Source organism: Juglans regia, chromosome 2, assembly GCF_001411555.2.
Source record: "Juglans regia cultivar Chandler chromosome 2, Walnut 2.0, whole genome shotgun sequence".
Classification (NCBI taxonomy): domain Eukaryota; kingdom Viridiplantae; phylum Streptophyta; class Magnoliopsida; order Fagales; family Juglandaceae; genus Juglans; species Juglans regia.
Genome location: NC_049902.1, coordinates 1,609,436 through 1,633,966, shown reverse-complemented (window position 1 = coordinate 1,633,966; position 24,531 = coordinate 1,609,436). Strand labels below are relative to the sequence as shown.

Sequence of the window (24,531 nt, the reverse complement as noted above, 5' to 3'; positions counted from 1 at the left end):
GCATTCATTACATTTCTTGGCATCTGAGTTGATAACACAACAAGCAACTCAAAGTTATAACAAGTGGTATCAAGAGCTGAGGTTCAGATGGGAAATGCCAAGTTCGATGTAGAGAAGTTCAATGGAAAAAATGATTTTGGGTTATGGAGGATCAAGATGAGAGCTCTCCTAGTTCAGCAAGGCCTTCAGGATGCACTTCTTGGTGAAAAGAACATGAGTTCTTTGTCTGAAAAATTGAAAACCGAGATCTTGCAGAAGGCCCACAGCACTCTAATTCTTTCCCTTGGTGACAAAGTCTTGAGAGAGGTTGCCAAGGAGGAGACAGCAGCAGGGGTTTGGCTAAAGTTAGAAAGCCTCTATATGACCAAATCCTTGGCAAATCGACTCCACAAGAAGACCAAGCTTTACACCTTTAAAATGAACCCAGGTATGTCTATGGAAGAACATCTTGATGAGTTTAACAAAATCATCTTGGATCTTGCAAACATAGACATTAAAATTGATGATGAGGATCAAGCTATTCTGTTATTAAGTTCTTTAGACACCTCTTATGCAAATCTTAAAGAGACTATAATGTATGGTAGAGAAAGCTTGACCTTAGATGAAGTGCAGTCTATTTTGCACTCAAGAGAATTGCAAAACAAAACTGACACAAAAACAGAAACTGGGGAAGGTTTGACAATAAGGGGTAGAACAGAAAAACAAAGTCACAAGGGAAGGAATAACAAATCAAGATCAAAATCAAAAGGGAAACAACTCAAGTGTTTTGTATGCCATAAAGAAGGGCACTTTAAAAGAGACTGCCCTGAGAGGAAACAAAACCTTGGAAATAAAACTAAGGGAGAAGGAAATACTGCTGTTGTATTAGATGGATATGACAGTGCTGAGGTGTTAAATGTTTCTAAGGTAGATTCTGGCCAAGAATGGATCTTAGACTCAGGGTGTTCATTTCACATGTGTCCCTCGAAACCATGGTTTGAGACCTTCACTGAAGTAGATGGAGGGCAGGTGATCCTTGGTAATAACAAGACCTGCAAGATTCTAGGAATAGGATCAGTCAGATTGAAGCTACATGATGGTATGGAAAGGCTACTAAAGGAAGTTAGGTACATACCAGATTTAAAGAGAAATCTAATTTCTCTTGGGATGCTTGACCAATCTGGTTGCTCCTTCAAGTCAGAATCAAGGGAATTAAAGGTGACAAAGGGGTCTTTAATAATAATGAAAGGCATTATAAAGAATGGCCTCTATACACTGATAGGAAAAATAATATGTGGTGAGGCATCATCTGTTCATATGAAAATGGATGACATGGCAGTGTTATGGCATAAAAGATTGGGGCATGTCAGTGAAAGGGGTCTGCAAGAACTTCAGAAGCAAGGCATGTTAGGTGAAAAAGGATTGGGAGAACTACCTTTTTGTGAAGACTGCATACTTGGAAAATCCACAAGGACCAGCTTCAAGTCTGCAATCCATCACACCAAACATATTCTGGATTACATCCATTCAGACTTGTGGGGACCTACAAGGGTTAGTTCTCATGGTGGAGGAAACTATTTTCTATCCATCATAGATGACTATTCAAGAAAGGTATGGATTTATATTCTCAAAAACAAAAGTGATACATTTGCTAAATTTAAGGAATGGAAAGCTCTAGTCGAAAACCAGGTGGGGAGAAAGGTGAAAAAACTCAGAACTGATAATGGACTAGAGTTCCTATCAAAAGAGTTTAACCTTTTCTGTCAAAAGGAGGGGCTGGCTAGACACAAAACAGTGAGAGAAACCCCTCAACAAAATGGCCTTGCTGAGAGAATGAACAGGACCATTTTGGAGAGGGTAAGATGTCTTCTATCAAACTCAGGTCTGCCAAAATCTTTTTGGGCAGAAGCTGCTGCTACAGCAGTATATTTGATAAATAGAAGTCTCTCATCAGCAATTGATTTCAAGACCCCTCAAGAAATGTGGTCAGGAAAACCCTCAAGGTATGACTACTTGAGGGTATTTGGCTGTGTAGCATATGCTCATTCAAGAATAGACAAGCTTGAACCTCGAGCACTCAAGTGCATTTTTGTGGGGTATCCAGAAGGGGTCAAAGGCTACAAATTGTGGGTGGATGAACTTGGAAAACAGAAGTGTTTGATTAGTAGGGATGTGACTTTCAATGAACAACAAATGGCTCGAGTTCAAAAGGAAACTACTGAGATATCTCAGAATCCTGTTTCTGACAGCATGCAACTTGAGGTGGAGCAAGGAGAAACCACACCAGCTCAACTTAATGAACATGTTGGAAAAATTGAAGAGTCAAGCTCAGATGACAGAAATCAAGGTGGAGTGAATTCTTATAACCTGGTAAAAGACAGGCAGAAGAGAGTCATAAAGCCACCTCAGAGATATGGCCATGCTGAGTTGACTGCATTTGCTTTGACAGTTGCTGAAGAGATAGTGGAATTAGAGCCAAGATCCTATCAAGAAGCCATGGGGAGTAAGGAGGCTGATAAATGGATACTTGCAATGCAAGAGGAAATGGAGTCTTTGAACAAAAATAAGACATGGGTACTGGTTTCTAAACCAGAGAAACAAAAATTGATAGGGTCCAAGTGGATATATAAAAGGAAAGAAGGGATACCAGGGATTGAGGGTCCAAGGTATAAAGCAAGAGTGGTAGCCAAGGGGTTTACACAAAGAGAAGGGATTGATTACAATGAGATCTTTTCTCCAGTGGTCAAATACACCTCTATAAGGTTACTGCTTGCTTACACTGCCCATGAAGACCTTCACTTAGAACAACTGGATGTAAAAACAGCCTTCTTACATGGAGACCTCGATGAAGTCATATACATGCAGCCACCAGAAGGATATTCAAATGAAATCAACAGCAATCAGGTGTGTTTATTCAAGAAATCCTTATATGGACTCAAACAGTCCCCTAGGCAATGGTACAAAAGGTTTGATTCTCACATAATTGAAAATGGTTTCAAAAGAAGTGGATATGACAACTGTGTGTACTACAAGAAAGTTGGGGAAGTCCTAGTATATCTCCTGTTGTATGTTGATGACATGCTAATAGCATGTAAAGACTCAAAACTGATTGAACAAGTCAAGTGCATTCTGAAGTCAGAATTCGAAATGAAAGAACTAGGGCCTGCAAAGAGAATCTTGGGAATGGAAATAGATAGAGATAGGGAGAAAAGACTACTCTACTTATCTCAAAGAGCATATATCTCAAAGGTTCTTAAAAGGTTTGACATGAATCAGTTAAAATCTGTTAGCACTCCTATGGGGCAACACTCAAAACTGTCAGTAACACAAGCTCCTCAAACAGATAAAGAAATAGAGTTTATGCAAAAAATACCCTATGCTAGCATGGTGGGAAGTGTAATGTACTCTATGGTCTGCTCTAGACCTGACTTGACATATGCTGTTAGCATAGTCAGCAGATTTATGAGCAATCCTGGAAAACCCCATTGGCAAGCAATCAAGTGGGTATTTCAGTATTTATCTGGTACATCTTGTTTGGGACTGAAGTTTGGTGGAAACTCACAAAAGGGAAGTGGAATAGAAGGGTTTGTTGACTCGGATTATGCAGGAAATATAGACACTAGGAAGTCCTTGACAGGGTTTGTATTTACTGCTTTTGGAGGTGCCATCAGTTGGAAGGCAAACCTTCAGCCTGTTGTTGCCTTATCAACAACCGAGGTAGAATATATTGCAATGACAGAGGCTATAAAGGAGGCTATATGGCTAAAGGGTATATCTCATGAATTAGGCATGTATGAAGGGAATATCACAGTTCATTGTGACAACCAGAGCACAATTCATCTTGCTAAAAATCAGGTATACCATGAAAGAACAAAGCATATAGACATTAGGCTTCACTTTGTGAGGGACATCATTTCAGCTGGAGAGATTGGGATAGAAAAGATCCCAACAGAAGAAAATTCATCTGATATGATGACTAAGTCATTGCCAACAGTAAAGTTCAGACATTGTCTGGACTTGATTAATATGGAAAACTGCCAAGCCAATTAGATGGGATCTGCAGCAACAGTCAAAGAGGAGCAATGGCAGCTTGGAAGTTCTAAATGATTTCCAAGGTGGAGATTGTTATAAAGGGTGTCAACCATTTAGAGCTAATGTGTGTGCACTTGGCTGCACGTGGGGTATGACTCGTGTAGTGGCCTGCTTATAGGAAAACAGAAACTCAATTTCTGTTTAAGTCTATAAATAGAGGCCTTCTTTATGTGCTTGATGTATGATTGATATAGAAAAATACAAGAGAGAAACAGAGAGAATTTTCTATGCAAGGCTCCAAGAAAGTGAGGTGTGTATGAGAGAAGTTCTTGTAATCTCAAGATTTGTATTTTGATCACAATTCAATAAAGATCTCTAGACTGTTGTTGCCGTGGATGTAGATCACAAGGATCGAACCACGTAAATTCCTTTGTGTTTCCTTTACATTTCTTTAACTTCTGTCTATGTGTTTGTTTACAATTTCCTTATAAGCATTCATTACATTTCTTGGCATCTGAGTTGATAACACAACAAGCAACTCAAAGTTATAACAAGAGCAATAATTAATGTCATTTATTTCAGTAATTATGCATTGATCATACCTAATATAAGTCAACTAATCGATGTAAATGATGAGTTAAAACCAAGGATATGGGATTCTTTGTTATATGCATCAATACTGATGCTTTGGTTCAATTTCTTCAAGCCCATAGCTGACTGATTCTTTAAAGAAAGCTGAGCTTAAAAAACCTCTGCCATTTCACCCACTACAGACGTGAAAACCTCCTTGCATATATGCACAAAACACACTAGGGTCATTTTGTCTATCACTCGATGACACTTGAAGCTTCATGAAAGTTACATGTGAATAGTTGGTAGTCATGTAATGAACATGTTGAGTAACTACCAACCATCGCACGTTTATATTTGTGCACTAAAAATATATATATATATATATATATATTTGCAAGCGTGTTTAGTGACATACCAAATACATTACTGATGAGAAAAGAAGTCAGCCACATCAATTAACAAAGACGTTTGGATTCGAAGATGAGTTGAGATGGATTGTGAATAGTAATGAGATGAGTTGTGAATAGTAGTGAGATTTGTGAGTTAAAGTTGCTGAATAGTAATAAATAGTAATGAGATGAGTTGAGATGAGTTGAGATGAGCTGAGATGTCCTGCGAATCCAAACGTCTCTCAGAAAAAATAAAAAGGTATCTGTCTTTGTTTTGATATTTTTTTAATAAGAGGAATGCTATACATTAGTCACTATTCACTCCTACACCACACACGTATTGCTTTTTCATAGGGTGTAGATGTGTTTTTCATAAGGTGTGGGAGTGCTTTTCATAGGATGCGGGGTGTAGAGTAGTGAATAGTAACTGATGAGAATAATTCTTTCTTTTTAATAATTGTAATGTATCGCATTATAATAAGCCATAATTACGGATTTATAAAAAAAAATAATAAAAAAAAGGGTCTTGTACACAAAACACACATTTTGATCCTAAATGGGTTGGGCTTGGGCTTGTTACAACTTGGATCAGTTTCTCAGCCCAACTCAAACTTATCCAATGTTTTCTCTCTGCCGTCCGATGCTTCCTCAGTGCGCCCTATGTACAGTACGCACCCAGACTGCATTTGTGGCTCCACGGTGGATAAGTCTGGGACACGAAGCCGTTATAAAGACACCCTCGTTAGTCGTTACTCACCTCAAGTTCCTGTAATGGCGTCGACGGCTTTCTCTCTTTCCTTGGCTACATTTTCTTCGCCAACAGCTTTGTTCTCTAACACGAAGACCTTCATTGCTGGCCCCAAGTCCCATGAAAGAACGTTATCGTCTTCATTTTTGGCAACCAGAACGAGTTTCTGTCAAACATTGAGAAGCAGGCCCATGAGCTTGAGAAAAGGTTCTAGGGGCGTTACTTGCTCGGCTCCTTCAGCTCTTCCATCGGCTCTTCTTTTTGACTGCGATGGCGTGCTCGTCGATACAGAGAAGGACGGGCATCGTATCTCTTTCAATGACACTTTCAAAGAAGTATGCATCCTCTTGCTTTTTTATTTTTATTTTGTTTTATTTATCTTGTTGTTTTATACATAATGTTTGGTGATTGAATGATGTGGTAATAAAATGGGGGCTCAGAAATTTACCGAATTATTCCAAAGGGTTTTGTTGTTTTGGTAAAGAAATTAGCTTTATATGGCTTTGGTTTTGATGTTAGACATCCGAAGATGCCTTCATATGAATCCATGGTTTAGCTGCTCACATTATGTGGCTTAACTCATTGTCCAGAGAGAATTGGGTGTTATCTGGGATGTAGACTTGTACGGGGAGTTGCTGAAGATTGGGGGAGGAAAAGAAAGGTAATGTCTCCTTAAGATAAAATTTTATGGATAGTGCTAATTTTACTTCTTATGTGCGCGCCTTTTATTTTTATCTCAATCCATTTGTCTTATATTTTTAGTTTATTCAAATTCAATGATCCAGAACAAAGGTGTAAAAGAGGTGTGCAAATAACATTTTCCGTAGGTCACAAAAGTATGCCACACAAACTAAAGATGATTGTGTGCTTGATTTTGTTTCATGTCTACTTACATTCTTTGCTCAGTAGTTTGCATGTACTACTTATCAAAAAAAACTTTGCATGTAGGCCAAAATATACTACGTTGCGGAACTGTGAAGGGAACTAGCAGCTAATTGATTCTGGTCTTTGTAGGATGACAGCCTACTTTAACAAGACAGGCTGGCCGGAAAAATCTCCAAAGGGTGAAGAAGAAAGAAAGGAGTTCATAGCTTCACTTCACAAGAGAAAGACAGAGCTGTTCATGGCCCTTATTGAGAAAAAATTGCTCCCTCTTCGGCCGGGTGTTGGAAAGTTGGTTACCTTCTGATCCGCTTATCTTGCACCTATTGTATTTAATAATTGTCTTTGATTATGCATAGATCTTCCGCCTCTACTGGAAACATAAATCTGATACTTACAAGTAGGAATCCTGAACAGAGTTGAGTCCCGGCTAACTGGTTCTGAGTTAGCAAGGACCAAGGGGAGACCAGTGTAATATTATGCGTCTTTCAGTACTTACTGATTGTGAAGTCAGTTATAAGAATGCCAAACTTCAATTTGTTGTTCTCCTTGTAAGTAGTTGTGGTTGATTAAGTGGACATCTATATCCCTTTAAATTCGTTATCTTGATCCTTAATGATCCAGTAGCTGCATCATCAGTGACCTTACGACATGTAGTGGCACATTGCATCTTTGATTTCTTTATTCTCATTTATCTGAGGCATGCAACAGATACTACTAAGGAGTTGACTCCATATTTTATTCTTAAACTTGTCTCTCCTTCCCAGTTCCCTAGAGTTGCCATATAGTTGGGGATTCAGCAGATTTGTAAAATCAATTGTAGAAGAACATTCTAGCATTCCACATTTTGAAATTACATTTATGAATATGTCTATGGTCATAATAAATAAAATGATTTTGTAAAAGTGGATCAGTAACCTTGTATGAGATAAATTTTAGATTTCTTGATAGTTGACTTTGACTTATATCTCTTATCAAATTGTACAGGCTGATTGATCAAGCTTTACAAAAAGGAGTCAAAGTTGCCGTGTGCAGCACTTCAAATGAGAAGGCGGTATGCACAATCAGGTTCAATTGTAATTGATTGGTTGATTAGTTTTCCATGACTCCAAAAAAAAACCCCATAACAAAAATCCAGTGTGCAGTGTGCGCTGCTTGAAACAGTTCAAACTAGGATGCTATGATGGATCTTAATTTCTTAATTTTATGTTGGATAAGTGTTGCAGAGACTATAAGTGCATTTAGGGGGTCTCATTCACATTCTTTTGTATCGGCATTTATGCTTCAGAATGAATGTATTATTACACTTTAATGCTAGGATTGATTGGTCATTATCTTGTTATTGTATTCAAGTTAATCTATTTGTGACCTGTATCATACTGATTCTCAAACCAGATCTTATGTTGACAGCTGAAGTATGTGTTTTGTTTAGGTCTCTGCAATAGTATCATGTTTGTTGGGACCTCAGCGGGCAGAAAAAATCAAGATATTTGCAGGAGATGTGGTTCCCCGCAAAAAGCCTGATCCAGTAAACCTTTCATCCCTCTCAGTATCAACATAGTAAGATGGTGTCTGGCCCAAAGTTTTGAATTTTGTACCGTACATTACCGTACCAGCCGGTACGGCTGAAATATACCGTTTCTATGGCATAGCCGGTACAGAGAATGGTATAGTCTCGTACCGGTCAAAATTTCGGCCGTTTCGGCCTGTACCGGCTGATATTTCGGCCTTTACTTTTTTTTTTTTTTTTTTTCATTTCTTCAAACTGCAAACTCATTTTTTGACCCCCCTCATTCAGACCAGACTATTTATAATTTATATATATTTATATATAATTTATTCATATATAGACTATTATTTTGAAATATAATTTATATATATTTAAATATATAATTTATTCGTATATAAATTATTCTGAAACGGTATCCTGAAACGGTATCCGAAACGATACCGGTACCAAAATATCTCATTTCAATGCCTAGACCGAAACGGTCACCGGTATGGTATTCAAAGCATTGGTCTGGCCACCATCTATGTTTAACATCATTTGGTTTTTCTCGTGCTATTAGAGCAACTCCCTAACTACCTAATCTTTTGAGTTTTAATGAGTTTCCATGTTTGTCAAAAAATAACCTCTTTGTTTGCTACTAAACTGTATTCTTACTCCTTTCAGGCCATCTATGTATTAGCAGCCAGCACTCTGGGTGTTGATCCTTCAAGGTACCAAATCATAAAGGCCTAAATGATATCTGATGCTACAATGATGATATTAACAAGTGTTTTTTGCGGTACATATTTCCTAGATGGTGGGAGTCAGAACAATAAATGAAACAATCTTTTAATTACTAGACGCATGCTGCTAGTGATCTTGTACCAACTTTCTGTCCAGATGTTAATTGCTGTCAGAACATGATTTTCATATGCTTTTATGATTGAAATATTTGTATTTGTGGAGAACTCATATATTGGTTATATCTACACAGCTGTGTTGTGGTAGAGGACAGTGCCATTGGCCTTGCAGCAGCCAAAGCCGCTGGAATGAAGTGTATCGTTACCAAGAGCGGGTAACTTATTACTTCTTCTTTGCTTACCATTCCCTTACTTTTTGCAAGCATGCCTCAATCTTATTGATATGCTTCTTGCATAATTTGGAGTTCCGTTAAAAATTCTCTTATACTAGTTTTGTTTGTATGGATAAAAGATTAGGTATATCAACTTAAACCATCCATAGTACAACATTTCCGTCTACATTACTTCCAAATATCTGTTAAATTTTGTTGTCTGCATTAACTTCCTTCCTTCTACCAACTATAGTCACTAATTGTTCAACCTCTGAATATTCGTGTATTTAGTCGAATCATTGAACATCATTTCATGCCCAAATCTCTTGTTGCAGTTACACAGCCGATGAAGACTTTTTAAATGCAGATGCAGTCTTTGACTGCATTGGAGATCCTCCAGAGGAGCGGTTTGACTTGTCATTCTGTGGAAGCCTTCTTGAGAAGCAATACGTTAGCTAGGTCATGTAAGGAGTAGTTTAACCCTGTTCATATTATTCTTCAATGCTTATTGGCTCTAAGTAGGCCATATCTATTGTTGTCAATATCTTTTAAAAGTTTGCACAAAAAGGCCTTGCATTACCAATAAGACTTTTAGAGCTATAATCTATGAAATACTATTTGTATGCTGAATTTAGATTGCTTTTAAGCTAGTCTCATAAGATGTACAGATTTATGATGGCAGAATGCCCATGGACAGCTGGCTTGCATTCAAGTGTACAAGTAATCTGGTTTAAGAACATATATTAAATGGTCAGATGATGTAGTTGGCTCCATTTTGTCCTTTCTTCTGTATAGTCTGTGGTCTTCAGATAGTAGTGGTTCTCTGGCTTACAGATACAATCAAGAGATCCAAAGTGAAAAATTCCCACGAAATCAAGAGTTTAAGGTCTGATCTTGTATTCTGCTGGATGGCTGCTTTTGTCAATAAGCAATGCAATTTCCATTGGATACCCATGACACATTGTATATCTGCTATTTCTTTCTGGTATTTGTAAGGGTGTAACCGGTCCGGTCCGGTCCGATTTTGGTTAAAATCTAGGACCGAACCGGTATGTACCGGTTTTGTATTTTTCAAAACCGATTACGCACCGGTTACCCTCCTAAACCGGTACTTCCGGTTTTACCGGTTTCCGGTCCGGTCCGGTCCGGTTTTTCGGTTTTTTTAAAATGTAAATTTTACAATTTGTCATTAAAAATTTGTTTATAAAAAAAAAATTGATTTAAAAAAAACTGTTTTATACTTTTATTAATATATTAGACTATATAATAATATTAATATTAGACTATTGGTATAGTTATAAGTTATATATTAGTATTAGTTATAAACTTTTAGTGATTTAGTATTAACATTTTATGTAATAATTTATAAATTATAATAAGAAATTATTTCATATATAAATATATATGTTATATATAAAATTTCACATAAAAATTTATAATTATACATTATATATAAAACTTATATATATTAATATTTAATATATATAAAATATTTTGTATAAAACTTATATATAAAAATATTATTTTTTATTTTGTTTAATCAACCGGTCCGGTCCGGTTCGATCCGGTCCAAAAAATCTCAGAACCGGACCGAAACCGGCCGGTTTTTACGTTTTAAAAATCGATCTGGTTCGGTCCGGTCCGGTCCGATTTTACGATTTTTCGATTTGAGTTTACACCCGTATAGGTATTTGTACGAGCCTCTCGTTGAAGGTCATGTTGCCCTTTCTCTGCATTACCATTACACCTATCTATTGGAAATGTCAGTGGTTTTTGTTTTATGGGATTTTAAAGCAAATCGTGCGAGTCTCTGACTCTCAGTTTTGCTTTGTAATGCCCATTTATAGTATATTCACATCGCATGCACTTATGGTTGGTAGCATTCACTCTGTACGATCAAGCTTTCCACACCACAACTATTTCACTAGATTAACAACTTTATAAAGAGTTCCCATCATACCATAGATCCAAGAGGTGATACGTCGCATGCATATTTCTGAAAATAAAAAATAAAAGTAACAATTCAATAAAACCTGAATTAAGAAAAAAAAAATACAAATAATAAAGATGGAATTTTTTTTTTTTTTTTACCTTTCTATTAATCCTTTGTTTTTCAATTTCCAAATCTTTAATAAGACTTAGGCTGCGTTTGGTTTCCAAACTCAATTAAGTTCAGTCTAATTTTAAGCTGAGTCTAACATCTAAACACTCAACTTTCAAATTACTAAATTCATTTCAACTCAAAACCTTCTTACACGTGGGATCCACAACTTTTTTCAAGTTAAAACATTTTTATACATGAGACTCATAATATTTTTTAACTTCCTATAAAAAGTATTAAACTCATATTAATATCTAAACACACTTTAAACTCAATTTAGATGGATTCTACATAACTCACTTTACTGCTGTTAGGGTACCGATGAAGAGTGCCATGGGAGAAGAAGGAGAAAGGTGCGATCTTGATTTGGGAAGAGGGCAATCGGGAGGCTAGGGTAAATGAAGAAGCTGAAAGCAAATGGGGCATTTTGTGTTTTGATTAAACGGTGCGCAGGAGGAGAAGCAGGCGGTGTCGTTTCAGCAAGCTTCAACTATCATCTAGAATAATACTAAACGATGTAGTTTTATTAATGCTCTTAAACGCTGTGTTTTATCAGCTAAGGTCTTTATGTCTTTTACTAGTTATTCTGTTAAACGCTATGTTTTATCAGCTAAGGTCTTTTATGTCTTTTCATGAGTATTCTGTTAGACTCACGCCAATAAGGTGGGAAAGAGGATTCGGAAAGAGTATGTAAAATCTGAACGAATTGTAAGTCTGTTTTGGGAGGTTTTGGGTTCCTCGAAAATCCAAGTTTCATCAATGGAATTTCTGTAGCTTCCATCTTCATCATCTTACGTATTCTATTCTAGCAAATCCTTTACAAGTGGTATTACAGAGACAGCGATCCTTCACATTTATTTCTCATATCTACAACCCAGCAACACACAAATCCATAGTTTCCGCTCTATTCTATCTACATTCTACCAGAAACCAAATATTCAACCAATCAGCCAAGTCATGGCCGAAAACACTAGATCAAAGCAAGACACCAAGGAGTCCAAGCAACGCAAGGCAGAAGACCAGGAGAGAGCTCTCAAGCAATTATCTGATAGGTTGGATCAGATGTCTGAGATGCTTCGTACTGTGTGGGAACACCAGCAGCAGCATTTTCCTGAAAACAGACAAGAAAGAGAGCATGAGAACAATGATAATAGGAGAGCACTCACGAGGGGAATCAAATTAGATTTTCCTCATTTTGATGGGAGTGACCCAGCAGGTTGGGTATTCAAGGCAGACCATTATTTTGAATTTCATCAAACCCACCCATCTCAAAAACTATTAATGGCAGCATATCACATGCAAGGGGAGGCTCTTATATGGTACAAAGGCGCTTGGGACAGTGGTCAGTTCAACAGTTGGGAGACTTTCACTCGCATTCTTCAACTCCGATTTGGCCCAACCACGTACGATGACCCAATGGAGGCTTTGACACGACTCAAACAGACCACTACGGTTGCAGCATACCAGACTCAGTTTGAAGCATTATCCAACAGGATCAACGGTTTATCAGATGCTCACAAATTGAGCTGTTTCATCAGCGGGTTGAAAGATGACGTACGCTTGCTCTTGAAAATGTTTAATCCCACCAGTTTGATTGGGGCGTTTAGTTTGGCAAAAATTCAAGAAGAGTATCTAATTAATGCTCGGAAAGGAGCAAAACCAGGAGGGGACAGAAATTTATCTCCTACAGCTAGTAAAACATCTTATGGGGATCAAACCACTGAAGGCAGTAGTAAGTGGACTAAACCCTTCCAGCCTACACGGAGGGTCTTCTCCACGGAATGGGATGAAAAGCGGAAGAAGGGCCTATGCTACCATTGTGATGAGAAATGGCATCCTAACCATGTGTGTAAGAAAACCAAGATTTATCTGTTGCAAGGGTGTGAGACCCTAGAGGAAGAGCAGCCTGAAAGGGGTGTTGAACAAGAAAAATTGGAAGTGGACAGTATGCTGGCTACTAAGTTAGAAGGAAATCCTGAAATTTCCCTTAATGCTATCACGGGAACTCCTAACCCGAGCATGATGAGGGTGAAAGGAACGGTGAGTGGAGAACCAGTAGTAATTCTTGTGGACTCGGGAAGCTCTCACAGCTTCTTAGATCCGACAGTTGCAAGGAGAGCCAAACTGACTATCAACCAATCCAGCAAGTTAGATGTAAGAGTGGCCAATGGAGCCATTATTCAAAGTGAAGGCTATTGTGAGACAGTACCCTTAAAAATGCAAGGTACTCAATTCTGTCCATCTTTGTACATTTTAGAATTGGGTGGTTGTGACATTGTGTTGGGGGTAAATTGGTTGGTGACCCTTGGTCCTATTGTATGGGATTTTTCAAAATTATCTATGCAATTCGATAGTGGTGGTCATAAGGTGGAGCTTAGAGGATTGGAACCCACACCAATCTCTCTAGAGGAAGGTAGTAAGGCAATGTTGGCCTCGATGACTAAAGGGAGAGGGTTTTTGCTACAAATCCAAATAGAATCGAAGGTGGAAGGTGTAGTTGTGCAGAATTCTGAAGTGAGTGAGCTGTTGCAACAGTTTCAAGGGGTATTTGAGGAGCCTAAAGGTCTTCCTCCGGTGAGGGATCATGACCATAAAATTGTTTTGCAAGAAGGCACTCCACCTATCTCAAATAGACCCTATAGATACCCATATTACCAGAAAACTGAAATAGAGAATATAGTGGCAGAATTGCTGAAAACAGGGATTATTAGACCCAGCTCCAGCCCTTTTTCCTCTCCTGTACTGCTTGTACGTAAAGCTGATGGGAGTTGGCGCATGTGTGTCGACTACCGCGCACTAAATCAGCATACAATCAAAGATAAATTTCCCATTACGGTGATAGATGAGCTATTGGATGAGTTGTGTGGGGCGAGGGTATTTTCAAAATTGGATCTCAGGTCGGGTTATCATCAAATTCGGGTGGTGCCCGAGGACATTGAGAAAACTGCTTTTAGAACTCACGAAGGGCACTACGAGTTCTTGGTCATGCCCTTTGGGCTTACCAATGCCCCATCCACTTTTCAAGGGCTTATGAACCAAGTATTCAAGCAGTTTTTAAGAAGGTTCGTGCTGGTGTTTTTCGATGATATTTTGGTATATAGTAGGAGCTGGAATGAGCACTTACAGCACTTAAAACAGGTGCTGGAAGTGCTAAAGACCCATCAACTTTACGCGAAGATGTCTAAGTGTAAATTTGGAGTAGAGGAGGTGGATTACTTGGGCCACATTATATCCTTTGAAGGGGTTAGGGCAGATCCAAACAAGATTAAATCTATGTTGGATTGGCCATCGCCTAAGAATACAAAAGCCTTGAGGGGATTCTTGGGTCTAACGGGATATTATAGGAAGTTCATTAAGGGATATGGGTCACTTGCAGCACCATTGACCAGTTTGCTTAAGAAAAATAATTTTGGGTGGAATTCAGATGCAGAACAGGCCTTTAATAGGCTGAAAGAGGTGGTGACTCAACCGCCGGTGTTAAAACTTCCTGATTTTACTCAGCCTTTTATCATTGAGTGTGATGCTAGTGGGACTGGAATAGGGGCTGTCCTAATGCAGTCGGGGCAACCTATTGCTTTCCTAAGCAAGGTGTTGAAAGGTAGAGCTCTCCTCTTATCCACTTATGAGAGGGAACTGTTAGCCTTGGTAACGGCTGTCCAAAAATGGAGGTCCTACTTATTGGGGCAGTCGTTTATAGTCAAAACAGATCAGCAAGCGCTGAAATTTCTACTGGAGCAAAGAGTGGGCACCGAAGCACAACAGAAATGGCTGACTAAGTTGATGGGGTATGAATTTAAAATTGAGTACAAAAAGGGGCAAGAGAATAGGGTGGCTGATGCTCTTTCTCGAAAGGAAGGGGAAAATGATGCTGTAGAAGCAATATTTACTCAGATTACACTTCCAAAACCAGATTGGGTAGAGGAACTGAAAATGAGTTACCAATTATCCCAAGAGTTCAAAGAGATATTTACAAAGGCAGAGGCACAGCAGGAAATCCCTAAAGGAATCTCCATCATACAGGGACTTTTGTTAAAAAAGGGAAGATTGATGTTGGTACCGGGTTCACCTTTCATCAAGAAGGTGCTGTGTTACATTCACACGGACCCAATGGCAGGCCACACGGGGTACCTTAAGACTTATCAGCGGGCTAAGAGGGATTTCTACTGGATCGGTATGAAAAATGACATTAAAAAATGGGTGAAGGAGTGTGAAGTGTGCCAGACAGTTAAACATGAGACTATTCTGCCTGCAGGGCTGCTCCAGCCACTACCCATTCCAGAGCAAGCTTGGATACACATATCTATGGACTTTATAGAGGGTCTGCCTATTTCAAAAGGGGTCTCAGTGGTTCTGGTGGTTGTTGATAGACTCACTAAGTATGGTCATTTTATGCCCCTATCACATCCCTATACAGCCCAAGAGGTGGCACAGGTTTTTATGGATACGGTTTTCAAACTGCATGGACTTCCTAAAATAATTGTTTCTGACCGTGACTCAATTTTCCTAAGTGCATTTTGGAAGACTTTGTTTGAATTGCAGGGGACTACACTAAACTTCAGCTCTGCCTATCACCCACAAAGTGATGGCCAAACAGAAGCTTTAAACAAGAACCTAGAGGGTTACCTAAGGTGTTATGTGGGTCAGAAACCAAAGAGTTGGGCGCAGTGGCTGTCTTTAGCTGAATGGTGTTACAATTCGAGCTACCACAGTTCAACAAAGCTGTCACCTTTTGAAGCTTTATATGGTTACCCACCCCCTAAACTCATATCTTACATACCCGGAGTATCAAACAATGAGGCAGTGGACAGAAACTTAAGCAACAGATCAAAAATGATGGAGCTTTTAAAGCAAAATCTCAAATCAGCTCAAGATAGAATGAAGACATTTGCAGACAAGAAAAGAACCGAGAGGGAGTTCCAAGTAGGTGATTGGGTTTACCTACGTCTTCAACCTTACCGACAGAAGACGGTGGCCGTGCGTCACAACTTGAAATTATCACCAAGGTTCTATGGACCCTTCCAAGTGACCCAGAGGATCGGATCCGTGGCATACCGACTGGATCTACCCCCAACGAGCAAGATACACCCGGTGTTTCACGTCTCCTGCTTAAAGAAGAAAATAGGTGAACAAGTTCAAATCTTGCCATCTCTTCCACCAACAAATGAAAAGGGAGAAATTTTACCTGAACCGGAGAAGATATTGGAGCGCCGCATGAAACCACAAGCCGGTCGGGCCGTGACCGAGGTCTTGGTGAAATGGACAGGTGCGGTCGAGGAGGACAGTACTTGGGAAAAATTGTGGAATCTCAGATCCTTGTACCCACACCTTGTGGGCAAGGTCTTGTAAGTGTGGGGGATTGTTAGGGTACCGATGAAGAGTGCCATGGGAGAAGAAGGAGAAAGGTGCGATCTTGATTTGGGAAGAGGGCAATCGGGAGGCTAGGGTAAATGAAGAAGCTGAAAGCAAATGGGGCATTTTGTGTTTTGATTAAACGGTGCGCAGGAGGAGAAGCAGGCGGTGTCGTTTCAGCAAGCTTCAACTATCATCTAGAATAATACTAAACGATGTAGTTTTATTAATGCTCTTAAACGCTGTGTTTTATCAGCTAAGGTCTTTATGTCTTTTACTAGTTATTCTGTTAAACGCTATGTTTTATCAGCTAAGGTCTTTTATGTCTTTTCATGAGTATTCTGTTAGACTCACGCCAATAAGGTGGGAAAGAGGATTCGGAAAGAGTATGTAAAATCTGAACGAATTGTAAGTCTGTTTTGGGAGGTTTTGGGTTCCTCGAAAATCCAAGTTTCATCAATGGAATTTCTGTAGCTTCCATCTTCATCATCTTACGTATTCTATTCTAGCAAATCCTTTACAACTGCATAATTCACTACTATTCATAAAGAACTCAATTCAAGTGAGTTTAACTCAACATCCAAATGCAATCTTATAGTGTACAACAAGTGACCTGTTGATTCCAAGTATGCCTGCGGCATGCCCTAATGAAAACTCAAGAAATCTAGTGAAAAATGCCATACAATGGGTTTGATGTATCTAATCCTTTAATAGCCCTTCATTACGTGAGTCTCTTCACCTACAACTCTTTTCTCGCATACAAAGCATATTTATACCCAACATCACCTATTAACTTTGCGCTAACTTTGCATTCTCTTGGTATTTTATTCAAAACCCTAACTTATTCCGGATATTGATTTTAAGGATTATTTATTTATTAAAATTCAAGAATGTTTTTGTTTCGTTAAAGTTTGGTGTGTAATTTATAACTTTTTTTTTTTACTCTTTATATTTATAAATAAATTAAAATATTAACACTTTTTCACGTAAGTCGTGATGCTTTTATACTAGGATGCATTTGTTACGCCAAGAAAGATAATTGCAAATGAATTTATTTACTATGTACAGTGTACTCGTGTGTATGTTAACTTTGTATACATAACTTCGTTTTAGTATTAACTTGTAGCATTCAACTGATCATCTGTAGAAAACTGGCTAGAGAGAAGTCAGAGCTTCTCTATCTAGGAGGTGGATAATATTTCTGCACTTATTGTTGCTTACTACTCATATCATCACTCCCTTACACTCATCGACCTCTTCATCCTAAACAAGTGTTATGATGGACATGGAATCTCTAATCTCACAAACGGAAGCTCTCTCATGGAATGATATGAATCTTCAACCAGCTCCAGAAACTGCAAAAGCAAATTCAGACAAAATCCTGATAGGAAGGTTAGTAGCTGATCGGCCTCTGAATAAATTTGCAATACACTCTAGTATAAAGGCCTCATGGAACTTCATAAAAAATTTTCTCATTGAGGATCTGGAAATCAACAAGTTTATCTTCACTTTTAGATCCATTCAAGATAAACTTAGAGTGTTAAATCAGGTCCCTTGGAACTTTAAAGGACATTTGCTTATTCTGAAACCATGGCCACTTGGAGCTACTCTTCAAGAAATCAGTTTAAACTATGCTATTTTCAATGTGCAAATACATGGATTACCTCTAGATCATATAACTCTTGAAAATGCAATTGAAATTGGGAAAGCTCTCGGTTCTTTGATCAAAGTGGAAGTAGACCCTCTCTATGGATTAGCCTTCAGAAAATATATTCGTATTAAAGTGGAGATTGATATAACTAAGCCTCTCAAGCAAGGTTTCATGATGCCGAGAATTGGGAACCATGAAGTATGGGTAGCTTTTAAGTATGAAAAATTATCAGACATTTGTTATGCGTGTGGGAGACTTGGACACTCTCAAATCTTTTGTGGTTATCTAAGTTCACCTCCAACAAGACTTTCATACGGCCCATGGCTTCGAGCTGAATTCAACAACTTCCCAGAAAATATTCAGTCAAACCAACAATCAGATAGTGGGCAACAGGAAGTAACAGATCAATTCGAACCATTTCATCCTCCGGCTTCAAATGCAGATGATTACAGTAAAGGAAAGCAAGTTATTTCCCCAAGAAAAAATTATGAAATAACTTTGGGTGGACAGAGTAATTTTACCAGTGTTCAAATTGAGAAAAATGCAGAAAAAATACCGGATGAGATGCATTTCCTCCATTCTCCTTCAACTCACCAAAGGCCAAGTGAACTTGCGAAGGGAACGACCCCAACAGTTTCTCAAGCACTGTTGAACTACAGTGATCAATCACAATTAATTCTCTCACCTACCAGTGTAAATGTGATTACTGTTCGGCCAACCACTGCTCCCTGCAGCTTTAATACAAGTCTCAGTCAAATATCTCTTCTTTCCTCAAGTACAGAAGCGCCGACTGAGCAAGGAAATTCTTATCCACCTTCTGATCCTCACTGTCTTTTCTTCATTTAATTCGGAGTCAGAACAAACTCCCCCTTGGAAGACACAATGGAAGACTATTCATAAAGCTATGAAGACTTTTCAACATCAGCAAAAATCCGAAGAAATGAGATCAGATATTGGGCTGGAATCCGAAATTGGACTTGGACTGGGTATTCATCACGGCAGCTTTGTTGACTTTAAGGGCATTGAGACGCGGCCTCTTTTCATGTTTCCATCTAAGTCTGGCCCATATAAAGCTAATCATCTTGAGTCCTTTCGGCAGCAAACTGGAGCCTCTCAAGTCAACTTCTTTCAGCCCGTATCAGCAAGTGCAGGATCCAGCTCGTACCAGCAAGAGCAGACCGTATCAGCAAACGAAGGCCCCAACCCGTATCAGCAAGCTCAGCCCGTATCTTCAGTCAAATATTTCCGCAGGAATGAAAACCAAGTTACGCCAACACCAAGTCTTCCGAATACTGATTTCGACTCAGGCAAATCTGATCTACCCATAGAGATAAGCCAAGAACCCGTGAATATTGAAAACCAATCTGTCTCTCCAATGGATTTTCAGTTGATTACTCCATCCCTCAAAAGGCACCAGTTGGTCGAACTTTCTGAAGCTCCACAGAGAAAATCTCAAAGACTCATCAAAATAGAAAAAAAAGATCAAACAGCCTACTCCAATCCAGAAGATACTTCATTGGCTAAAGCACTCTTAGATATGCATTCCGGTAATATTGGAAAAGAAAAAAAGATAAAAGGGAAATCAAAAATTAATCCTTACAGCAGACCGTCATTCCAAGGAAAATCCAAAACAGCTTCTGAGGCAAGCTTAAAAATGCCTCCACAAGCTAAGTGAAGACATTAGTTTGGAATTGCAGAGGATTAGCCCGTCCCAAAGCAATCAGAAACCTTAGGGCTAATATTAGAATATATAACCCGGATGTAGTTTTTTTGTCGGAAACTTTGGTGGTTGATGATAACACCATATCTATTGTTCATAGTCTAGGTTTCCATCATTTTGTTTGTAATCCTGCTGTTTGTAAAAAAGGGGGCCTTCTTCTTTTGTGGCGTCCGGGTGTAGAAATTGAGCCTGTAAATATTAATAGTAATGCAATTTCTGTTTTAGTTTACTCTGATCCCCCACACCATCCTTGGTTACTCACTTGCGTATATGCTCCAGCCCAGTGGATCAACAAAGCTACTTTTTGGAATCATTTAGATTCACTTTCTCAAGCATTTCCTGGGCCATGGGTTTGCATAGGTGACTTTAATGATATTACAAACCAGTCTGAAAAATATGGGGGCAGGCCCGTTCCTTTCAACCCAAATAGGGGTCTTAAAGCCTTTATGGACAGAAATGGCCTGATAGATATTGGTTATATGGGTCCGAAATTTACTTGGACTAATAATAGACAAGGGAATGCTCTGATAAGAGAAAGATTAGATAGATCCATTGCTAATCAAGAATGGAGGCTACTTTTTTCAGATGCAACATTACAGCACTTGGCATCATCAGCATCGGATCATCATCCAATTTTACTGCAAACAACAGCTAAGATCCGTCAAGCTCCATCATTCAAATTTGAAGAATTCTGGACTCATGAACCTCTGAGCCATCAAATAATCAGTGAAGCATGGAAGAAACCACACTTGGGCAATCCTTCTTATATTCTATGCATGAAAATCAAGTCTACAAAAGAAGCGCTCAAAATGTGGAACAAAAGTCATTTCGGCAGGATCAATCACAATATCTTTCAGATTGAAACTGAACTTCTCGAGATACAAGGCAATCTTATGACTCCTTCAAACCAAGAAAAAGAAAGATTCTTGCAACATAGACTGCACAAGCAACGTGAATATGAAGAAATTCTATGGAAACAAAAATCCAGACTTACTTGGTTAACTTCAACGGATCTCAACACCAAATTTTATCACTTGACAACAACAATTCGTCGAAGAAGGAATGCAATTGAAACAATCAAACTGGGACCAGGTATTTGGTCTATGGATCCTCTTGAAATAGAATCTGCTTTTATTAATCATTTCAGCTCTATATACTCCTCTTCAAATCCAATATTTCCTGAACAATTGGATAATCTCTTTGACAAACAAATCTCGGACATTGAGAATGATTCCCTAATTGCCATACCAGAGGAAAAGGAAATATATGAAGCTTTATTACAGATTCCAAGTAACAAAGCTCCAGGACCGGATGGAATGACAGCCCTTTTCTACAAGCACTATTGGAACATTGTTAAAATAGAAGTCATACTAGCAGTGCAGAATTTCTTCAGTAGTGGTCAACTTCTAAAGCAGATCAATCATACCAACATTGCTCTTATCCCTAAGACTTCTAATCCAAATAGTCCAAATCAATATCGTCCCATTAGCCTTACAAATGTCAGCTACAAGATCATAACCAAAATTCTGGCAAACCGTCTCAAAGTTCTACTTCCAAAAATCATCTCACCACTCCAAACAGCATTTGTCCCAGACAGAAATATCAAGGAAAATACTATAATAGCTCATGAGCTTTTCCATCATCTTAAAAGAAAATCAGGTAAGAAAGGTTTGATGGCTATTAAGCTGGACATGGAAAAAGCCTTTGATCAGGTTGAATGGGAATTTCTCTATACAGTGATGAAGAATTTGGGATTCAGTCAGAAGTGGATAAATTTGATAAAAGTCTGCATATCTACAGTATCTTTCTCCATTCTCATTAATGGTTCACCAAGAGGATTCTTCAAATCACAAAGAGGTATAAGGCAAGGAGATCCATTATCACCATTTCTTTTTACTCTGGTCACAGAAGCTCTATCAAGAATCTTACTGAAAGCTGAAGTTCAACAGAAACTGGAGGGAGTTCAAATCAGTAGAAATAGTCCATCTGTGTCACATTTGCTTTTTGCAGATGATACTATTATCTTCACAAAGGCCACGGAAAAAAATGCAAAAAACTTATCAGAGCTTTTGACAAAATACCAATGTTGGTCAGGACAGAAAATAAATATGAGCAAGTCTTCAATGTTCATCACCAGAAATACAAGCCAAGCAACAAAATCTTCTATTTCTCAATGGTTACCTTTTAAAACTGCATCGGCTAGAATGAAATATTTGGGTCTACCAACCTCTTTCAATAGAAACAAAAAAGAAAATTACAGTGATATGCTAGCAAGAGTGGGGGAAAAATTGGAAGGATGGAAATCCAAGCTATTAGCTCAGGCAGGCAGAACAATGCTAATCAAGTCGGTTGTAAGCTCGATACCAACATATCATATGTCCTCCTTTCAGTTGCCAAAATCAGTCTGCAAATCGCTTGATCAATCTTTTAAGAACTTTTGGTGGGGATTCTCAAAGGATAAAATTCATCATATGACCTTAAAGTCCTGGAAATCTATCTGCATACCAAAAAAGGAAGGTGGACTGGGTATCAGATTAATGGAAAGGATGAACCAAGCATTGCTTGCCAAAACAGGCTGGGAGTTAAGTGGTCATTCTAATGGTTTGTGGCATTCAATTCTATCTGCTAAGTATTTAAAGAACTCAACTTTCTGGGAGGCAACACAAAAAACATCTGACTCATACATGTGGAAGGGATTTCTTCAAACAAGAGATTTGCTTCACCAAGGTCGTTGCTTCCAAATCTTTAGTGGAGATTCTATAAATATCTGGTCAGATCCATGGATTCCTTCGCTAAATAATTTCAAACCGCAGCAAATACAAGGTATGTCTCTTGATCACCCAAACCTTACAGTTTCAGATCTCATTATCAGTAATCCAAGGAGTTGGGATGTACCAAAATTACAAAGCCTGTTTGATCAAGAAAGCATATTAGAAATTATAAAAATCCCTTTATCGGTAAGATCGATTGAGCAAGACAAAGTTGTATGGGCACTCAGTCACAATGGAAAATACTCTGTCAAAACAGCCTACCATGCATCTTTGCAGAATCAAGTATTGGTTCAGCCTGGCTTCTCTTTATCACTCTTCAAGCCTTTGTGGAGCCTTAAAATTCATGATCGCCATAAATTGATGTTGTGGAAACTTATCTGGAACATTCTTCCTACAAAATCACGAATTGGTGAATTCATCACTCAACAAGATACTGAAGAATGTCCACTTTGCAACCAAGAGAAAGAGACTCTACTGCATCTCTTTATACAATGCCCTGTCATCAGAATCTTGTGGCAACAGAGCAGCTGGCCTTTAAATCTTGCTAGATTGCCTATAAATTCTATATCAGATTGGATTAGGATGATCATCTATCCAGACAAAGAGTTGGGCCTTCTCTCAAAAGAAAAGCATCATTTCCAACTATTTGCAGTCATAATATTAGATTTTATCTGGAGAAAGAGGAATGACATTGTTCACAAACACACTTCCCTATCGTTATCAGATGCAAAAGTCCAACTTCAACACACCTTTGAAGTTTATATAGCAGCCTGGGAATTAAAAAAGAGCCAACAAAGCAAACAAGAAGAATGGAAATCTCCTCCATTGAATTATCAAAGTTTCTCTTTTGATGCAGCAGTGAGGGATCATTTCTCAGTTGGATCGGCAATACAAAGAAATCATAGAGGAGATATTCTGAGCATCAAAACGGAAAAATTCCATACCACTAACCCTCTAGTTGCAGAAGCCTTGGCAGCTTTATTAGCTTCTAAAATGGCCTCCAATCAGGATAGAGTAATTATAGAAGGAGATGCCCAGTCAATATTCACATCTATTGCAAATCCAGGCCTGACTCCTTTCTGGAACATTTCAACAGTTATTGGCGACATCCTTAACATCTCCCATCTTCATCAAGACTGGAAATTTATTAAGATACATCGATTTCAAAATCGATGTGCGCACTCGGTGGCGCAATGGGCAGCTACAAATCTTGTATTTGGAAGCATACCTTTAGATATTATTCCTAGCTGTTTTTTGTATCTTGACAGTGGAAAAGATCCACCTTAAACTTTTGTAATTTGTTATTTATAAAATGCTTGATTAGAAAACTTCGTTTTAGTATTGGTTTATTTATATGTAAATACAAAATTACATATTTTAAAGATTACCTTTGCTATTTAAGAAAAGAAAACTGCTACGTATCAGCCTACACATTACACACTATTTTTTTTTTTTTTTTTTTTATGTCAAATTCATCATATCTGTATGATTTTAATCTCTCTCCTCAATCTCTTTCCCCAAACCCAATCTCTCTCTCATTGACCTTTCTTCTCAAGCTCTCTCTCATCGAATCCCTTCTCTCTCATCAAGCTCTCTCACCAAACCCCTTCTCTCTTCGAGTTCTCTCTCTCATCAAGAGCTCTCTCTTGCCAAACCCCTTTTCTCTCTCTCCTCAAGCTCTTTCTAACCAAGTTCTTTCTCTCCTCGAGCTCAGTTTTGGGTTGGTTTGATTTTTACTTTTTTTTTTTTATCAAATTTTCTATGCACAAGGCAAA

General features: G+C 38.4%; 2 protein-coding genes and 1 long non-coding RNA gene across 3 annotated transcripts; 2 read left to right on the top strand and 1 right to left on the bottom strand.

Annotated features, from left to right (window-relative positions):
• Positions 1 to 964: 964 nt before the first annotated feature.
• On the bottom strand, positions 965 to 1,495 carry LOC118347735. Its single transcript, XR_004800898.1, has 3 exons — positions 1,415 to 1,495; positions 1,115 to 1,169; positions 965 to 1,031 (listed from the first exon to the last, which is right to left on the bottom strand). It is a non-coding gene; the product is annotated as an uncharacterized LOC118347735 (long non-coding RNA).
• A 4,130-nt stretch (positions 1,496 to 5,625) lies between these two features.
• LOC108984970 (CBBY-like protein) lies at positions 5,626 to 9,937 on the top strand. Its single transcript, XM_018957088.2, has 8 exons — positions 5,626 to 6,056; positions 6,312 to 6,382; positions 6,736 to 6,894; positions 7,591 to 7,657; positions 8,036 to 8,131; positions 8,777 to 8,823; positions 9,087 to 9,167; positions 9,500 to 9,937. The coding sequence occupies exons 1-8, from the start codon at positions 5,634 to 5,636 to the stop codon at positions 9,621 to 9,623; spliced, it is 1,068 nt and encodes a 355-aa protein (XP_018812633.2). The 5' UTR covers positions 5,626 to 5,633; the 3' UTR covers positions 9,624 to 9,937.
• Positions 9,938 to 17,893: 7,956 nt separating this feature from the next.
• LOC109014969 lies at positions 17,894 to 19,111 on the top strand. The gene has a single exon (XM_018997461.2). It carries the CDS (start codon positions 17,894 to 17,896, stop codon positions 19,109 to 19,111), a length of 1,218 nt encoding a protein of 405 aa, XP_018853006.2.
• Positions 19,112 to 24,531: the final 5,420 nt, after the last annotated feature.